This window comes from Orbicella franksi, chromosome 12 (genome assembly GCF_964199315.1).
Source record: "Orbicella franksi chromosome 12, jaOrbFran1.1, whole genome shotgun sequence".
Taxonomy (NCBI): domain Eukaryota; kingdom Metazoa; phylum Cnidaria; class Anthozoa; order Scleractinia; family Merulinidae; genus Orbicella; species Orbicella franksi.
In genome coordinates this window covers 5,313,206-5,320,514 of record NC_138156.1, presented here as the reverse complement: position 1 = coordinate 5,320,514, position 7,309 = coordinate 5,313,206, and the positions used below count along the sequence as shown (strand labels likewise).

The window sequence follows — 7,309 nt, the reverse complement described above, 5'->3', positions numbered from 1 at the left end:
TATTTTTAAAGGTAAAAAGTATGAAAACTGTTCAAATGTTCTTTGAAGACTGCGTGGCGTCAAGTTAAAGTGCATTTAATTAAATCAGACTTTCAACGTTTCAGAGAGGTTTCTTTCTTTCTATTTTTGGTGAAGTTGTGTTATGTTGCGTTGTGTTGTGTAAAAGGGTAAACTTACGACTCGTATAAAATGCGAAAAAGTCTCTAAATTAACTTGAGTATTTTTGAGCAAAAATTCCTCTTGGAAGGGTTATGTGATCGGTGAGTGAGGGAGTTATGCATGTGCGCGTGTCACACCAATCACAGTGCGGGTTGTATCAAAGGACGAATCAAATTTCCTGTTAGAAAATAAGATGGCATCTACATTAATCAGGAGACGTGTCAGGTTACTGTCGTTTGTTCAGTCAAACATTTTATGGCTTGCTATTAAGCTATCTTACCATGACCGATGTAACATCGCAACCATAAAAACTTGCCAAATTAACCAAATCATCACTGTACCATGAATGCTTCTATCTCCGACACTTCACACAAAAAAAATAACTCTTGCACGCCTTGCGTGCCTATGTTGTAAAAGAGCAGGAAGTGTTGGCATCAATACTATAAAACACTACCTCAAAAGGCTGTGGCTGGTTTCCATAGCAACCATTTTGAGTAAAACTCTAGAAATTTAATTTCTCTTCTTGAGTGCAATAGCAGACAATTGATCTTTCTTCACCACATTTAAACAAACTTTTTGGTCCATTTGAGGGTACCATACCACCGTAATTAAAATTATTTCTTCTTTCCTTCCCTGTCTTTCCCTTTTCGTTTTTTCCCAATCCCTCTCTCGTGATGGTCATGCAGGAGTCTGGGATCAAGTTCACAAAACCACGTTTTCAAAATGGCGGAACACGATCTCACCGCCCGCATGGGTTGCTTTTTAGACCGTCATTTAGTGTTTCCCTTGTTGGAATTTCTCTCCGTCAAAGAGGTGAATACTTGCTTTAACTATCTTTTCATCTTTTTTTGTATTTTGCAGTTAGCTCTTTCCTCGAAATGACTGAGAATTAAACCTTTGTTTTGTGCGTACTTTGGTGCATCGTAATTTTTCGTAGACAATTTTAATTCTCTTGTTGTTTTTCCCTCGTTTTTTCAGATTTACGATGAAAAGGAATTGCTTAAAGGAAAACTCGATCTTCTAAGTAACACAAATATGGTAAGCACTTAATTTCAAGACAATTGTGTGTAAAGTAAAAGGTCATGAACGTTGAATCGAAGTGATTGTATCAAAGCCTCTGATCGATCGATCAGCTGCGTACAACATGAGCTGAAACGTAAGCTTATGCTATTGGGTCGATTCTGTAATGATTTCCATACATTTATTTAAATCTCCAATTCCAAAAATTTAATGTTTTAGCCATAAGTTGATCATTTACTGAGAGTATCAATGTATGTTTAAACTCATTCTCTCTCTGTTTATTTGCTCGTTTTTAAGTTGTTTCGCTCACAATTTAGGTTGATTTTGCTATGGATGTGTTCAAAAATCTCTATCCAGATCAGGATGTTCCAGAAGGTAATTGTTTTCATCTGAAAAAGTGACTTTCAAACATTTGATAAAACTTGAACGTAAGTTACTGATACGAAATGTGTACATGGACATGTTGTATATTGCTGAGGCACAAATAGCGCTGTTCTGTTAAAGAGTGTCCTTAGAATTGGTAGAATGCAAATGCCCTCTCTGGGGCTTCCAGTATTAAATTTTGTCTTATACTGTACTTTTTGTTATTTTGTAACTCTGTACTTTTTATGATCTTCTTAATTCATGACCATGGAAATGACAACAGAACAACAGTTGTTTCCTGAAATCAACATGCTCACTGTAACTCATACTCACTCTTCCTTCAGCAGAAAATAATTATCTACGAGTAGAATTTTAAAAAAGTGAATCTTGTGGTTGATTGTTTTGTTGAAAAGAATCACTATTTTTCTTTGTAGAACTTGTAGAAAAAAGAACAGAAGTTGTTACACAGTTAAAATACCTACAGGCTCAAACAGAACCTATCGTGAAATGTTTTGAAGATCCAGAGTTTAACAATCAGATACAGACAATAAGGTAAAATGAGTTAAATATCAAGTTTTAGATGTGGTTTACAGTGCAAATCAGGGATGCATATTATAATCATCCATCAGTAGCAACAGTAAAGCCTGGGTTTTGTTACGTTAAGTGACTAGGAGTGTTCCTGTTCAGTTCTCTCGGTTTAGATGCTAGTCAGTGATAGGCTCCTCCCCCCTCCAGATGATCTCCCTCCTTCCTCTCTTCTTCCCCCTCTCCCCCCCCCCCCCCCTTTTCCCTCCCCCAATACTTCAAAGAAACCAGTAAATCCTTGGCGAGACTGGACTCACTGGTTCCTTTGATGCACCATGATCCGAGTGATCCTGATGCTGATCATCCCAAAGGAACACACCCAAAGTTGCCTTAAAATACAGATGAGGGCCACGGTTAGGGCTTTACTTGTGACAGAAATCTGGATTCTTGAATCTACTACACTGTTAACCACTATTCCTTGCATGGAATGTACATAAACAATGTCAAACATTATTCAGACATACTTGTAGCTTTAATCATCTCGGCAAGAAATCATGTTACCTTAGCTACATGATCGTATGATAAGGATGTGGGGCTAATTGCACTGCACTAATGAATCTTGTGTCTTAATGTTATTTTTGTAGGGATGGAAGACAGCTGTTTGATTACCTTGAAATGAACCATGGGGTATGCTTGTTTCAACTTTCAATTAATGCTTTTATTCCCATGAGTGGTTAACATCTAAATAATAAATTATTTTCTAAGTTGTGGTAAATTTCAAAAAACTTTCCAATAGTTAAGAGAAAACTGTGTCAGAACAGCGAGCAACATTTATTATTAGAATTGTGCTTGATTCAGTCCATTTTATTTTTTGAACATGGTGATGCCCAAACTGTACTGTATGTACATCATAACATGTATGGCTGTATTTCCAGTAAGAATAATATTATAGCGATTATTATAGCTATAGGCTTCATGAGTGTAAACAAGTGTCTGTTTGTTTGTTTATTTGCAGATCAAGCCAGAAATGTTGGACACACTGTACAAATATGCAAAATTTCAATATGAGTGTGGAAACTACTCTGGTGCCGCAGAGTATTTGTACTTTTATCGTGTGCTTGTGAGTTGTACATCTTAAACATTCCTCATTTTATCTCTTCATTTTTCAAGATTTTATACATACAATTGTGCCAATATGGAGTCTTGTCAAGTCAGTGATATTTTGTCTCCGCACAGGTTCCTGGTAATGATGATAGAAATACTTTGAATGCTCTTTGGGGAAAACTAGGATCTGAAATCCTCATGCAGAACTGGGAAACTGCACTGGAAGATCTTAACAGACTCAAGGATGTCATTGAGAGTAATGTGAGTTTTGTCAGTTCTTGTCACAATGTTGCTTCTTTACATAAACATTAAGAAATTCACAAAGATCAAGAGCCAGTTTGTCCTATGAGATACATCTGCAGGGAATCATGGTACTTGTATTCATCATCTTGGACTAGATATTTGTTTTGATGAATACAACTACCATGATTCCGTGCAGACACATCTCGTAGAGGGAATTGTCCATTCAAAATGTAAGCAGACTTGATTCATGTTTGTGTATAAATCTGAAAATATTGCCATTTTGTTGTTAGTACACACACACCTTTAGTGAATACTTTTATATAATTAGTGAATACTTTAGTGAGTACTTGAGTGAAAGCCTTCATGTAGTGTCAAATGGAGAACCTTGAATGGTAGCACAGCTACTGTTCATGTAGGTTGCAGAATTTCCCAGTCATGGGAACTAAGATGAATCTCAATCTGGCTGGCTTTGTTAAAATTAGTTACTACATGTAAATAAACAACATTTATTCTGTAATGGATTTGGACATGCAGTTAAGATATTTTTAATAAGTAAATTGCTTTTGAAACTGTTTTTTCTTTCCTGACTGCCTTTTAAACTTTAGAACCAAGCTGGAACACTTCAGCTGTTACAGGAGAGAACCTGGTTGATTCACTGGAGTCTGTTTGTGTTCTTTAATCATCCAAAAGGGAGAGACTTAATCATTGATCTGTTTCTTTATCAGCCTCAGTAAGTGTGTTGTTCATTCTTAAATGTCCAGTTCATCAAACCGTACTGTAAACGTGCTTAAGCTTGATTACTACTAGGAATGTTTGAATTTTTCAGTATGCTTGATTTTACCACTTGGGTTTTGTGACCTTTTCATTAGCTCAGAACAGCTGAGAAGTTGACTACATGTAGTGCTACATTTATAGCAACGTACAGCTATAATCACAGTTAGCATTATAAGCTAGGAAGGACAAGATCAAAGACATAAAACTCAAGATTTAAGAGACATGTGTAATTAGACCTAGCTTTTTAACTGAGCAGTAGATAGCATGTTCAAAGTGATGTGCATCCATATTTCAGAGGACTTCTTTTATATTGTCACTTATTCTTTCATAGGTATCTTAATGCTATCCAAACTACATGCCCTCACATTCTAAGATACTTGACCACAGCTGTCATCACCAACAAACGTCGACGGACAGTCCTAAAGGATCTTGTGAAAGTGATTCAGCAAGAGTCCTACACATACAAGGATCCAATCACAGAGTTTTTGGAGTGTCTCTATGTCAATTTTGACTTTGATGGTGCTCAGCAAAAGCTCCGAGAATGCGAAACAGTAAGTGCTTTGGGCAAGCTTTTTACAAAAATCACATGTACTGTATATAGGGCATGTGCAAGATTTTTTAAGCAGTGCTACAATTAATTGGACAAGAAATTTTCTCCTGTATCTGAAAATTATTAAGATGATCAAATTACATGATAGAATGTGTTTAGTTGACATGGCGACTGTAAATTCTGGAGTACTTAACATTATGAAATCACAATTCCATTGCAGGTTTTGCTGAACGACTTTTTCCTTGTGGCTTGTTTGGATGATTTCATTGAGAATGCCAGACTGTTTATATTTGAAACATTCTGCAGAATACATCAGTGCATCAGTATAAAGTAAGTCGCACTGCTAGCTGTGGTACCCATGAGGAGGGGGCACGCTCACCCAGCAACTTGAAAAAATAACTTCAGATCGAGTAATTTGCACAGTCTTATGAAACACAGAACTTCTCTCTGCTCTCTGGTCATCTGGTTTTACATTTGTTTCTTTTGTGCTGAAAGATACTGTGCTGAACATAATTATTAGGCCTTTTGTTTTTATCACTCTTGTCTTTAATATTCCATTTCATTGATGTTCAAATAAACAGATGACTCTGTCATAAAAAACCTTTCTCATCTCATCTGTGCAGATTGTTATTTTTTTTGGTTCGAGTGGTGTGACACAACAGGTATTAAAAGTAAACTAAACAGCTGCCTTAGCACACTGTAGTTTGCTAAACCCCTCCCTCCCATAGTTCAGGTGTTAAATGGTGACACTTTGATTTTATTTTCTACTCTTATCAGCATGCTCGCCGAAAAGTTGAATATGACTCCTGAGGAAGCTGAGAGATGGATTGTTAATTTAATCAGGAATGCCAGATTGGATGCCAAGATTGACTCTAAGTTGGTAAGAAGTTTTCAAAGTGTCCAAACATAAGTGACTTACCGGTAGTTGTTAACATGCAGTTTTCAGGTTCAGATCTATGTAAACGACCTTCTTTCTGTTTTAGGGTCACGTGGTCATGGGAACCCAGGCTCCTTCAGTTTACCAGCAAGTGATTGAAAAAACCAAGGGAATGATGTCTCGCACTCAGGAGCTGGCTCGTAACATTGAAAAGAAACTCAACGTTGACAAGTTAGGATATGACGGGGTAAGAGCGCTTGAGTGGTGCTTTCTGAACTATTATATTTTGCTGTACAAGGTTGTTCTAATTTTGTTGTTTGTAGATGAACCCATAGCGTATGACCATTCAAATGGAAGCTACTGAGAAGTACTTTCATGTGGTACTCTTTATTTTGGTGCACATGGTGGTTCTAATTTTTGTTGTTTTTAGATGAACCCATAGTGTATGACCATTCAAATGGAAGCTACTGAAAAGTACTTTCATGTGGTACTCTTTATTTTGGGGTGGTTCTCAATTCTAAGTCTGTGGACGAAACCCTAGTGTATGACCATTCAAATATAAGCTACTGAATGGTACTTTCACGTTGTGATGTTCGTATGTCAGCATATCGCAAGCGCAAATGTTTAGAAAATAAACCAAATTATTATGAAGTACATACTGTTTCACGATTTTTACCGACTTAACTAAGTGTAGATGTAGATGCAGATGTAGAAATCCTTAAATACGTGACAGAGATGTATTGTTTTTCTTCTGTTCAGGGTGCGTGGGATGCATATGACCCGTCAGGATTCTTCAAGCATTGAAACTTAGTCTGGAAATTCAACATCTTTATCTGTAAATTAGTGTGTGTGGCAGGTATGGATAGTGGAATGCAAACAAGAATTTAAACGTTCATGAACTGCGAGGGAAAATAGAACATGAGGCATAATATTTTTCTTTCGTTATACAACCCTCTTTCTCGTTTTTCCTCGCATTGTGCGCTCCTTCACTTTGTTGGGGAATTCTTATTGTTGAGGTCAAGAGACAAACAACAGCTACTCCAAAACACGATGTAATGCTAACTGACAGCAAATAACGCCCGCTTGTATCTGTACCTGCCACTTAGACTACTTGTCCTAAAATTGAGTGAACTGTAGCATTCTAGCTAAACTACAAACGTTCTGGAATAATTTATAAAAATATCCTACTGTTTCTCGATGCCGTTCATATTTATTGATGAGTGGAATCTGTCCCAACTTTACTGGAAACTTAGCGCCTGAAAGGCACGTATCAAAGTAAAATACCAAAAAATAGAAAATAAATAAACATAGAAAATTCCATGCTAGAATGAACTGCTTTTTTTGTTTCAACACTACAGTTATTTCTTTAGATACTACTTAGAAAAAGCTCAGTTGTAAAGCTGTGGCTATATCGATATCAAAATATAGCACATAGTTCAAGATATCGTCTCTGCCAAAATTTAGACGTCAGTTCCCCTTTAGCCCGATTCCTGGCGAGACTGGATTAGAGAGTAAGACTGAAAACAAATTCCTGGGAGGTAATGATTGGTGTGTTCTGCGCATGGTCAGTGTGTGATGACCGTGGCATTTCATTTTTCCATTGATCTGTCCAGGTTTGTTTACTATATGTACAGAATATAGTTTTTAGTAGCTTAGTAATGTTTTCTTTAAATTGACTCTGCTTTACTTCTTAC

At 36.7% G+C, this 7,309-nt stretch overlaps 1 protein-coding gene across 1 annotated transcript; it reads left to right on the top strand.

The window, feature by feature from the left end:
- Nucleotides 1-866: 866 nt before the first annotated feature.
- On the top strand, nucleotides 867-6,765 carry LOC145463405 (eukaryotic translation initiation factor 3 subunit E). The gene is made up of 13 exons (XM_081447159.1): nucleotides 867-972; nucleotides 1,138-1,197; nucleotides 1,497-1,554; nucleotides 1,977-2,094; nucleotides 2,712-2,754; nucleotides 3,083-3,187; nucleotides 3,304-3,432; nucleotides 4,020-4,144; nucleotides 4,520-4,739; nucleotides 4,959-5,068; nucleotides 5,516-5,618; nucleotides 5,722-5,862; nucleotides 6,375-6,765. The coding sequence occupies exons 1-13, from the start codon at nucleotides 883-885 to the stop codon at nucleotides 6,417-6,419; spliced, it is 1,347 nt and encodes a 448-aa protein (XP_081303285.1). The 5' UTR covers nucleotides 867-882; the 3' UTR covers nucleotides 6,420-6,765.
- The last annotated feature ends 544 nt before the right edge of the window (nucleotides 6,766-7,309 follow it).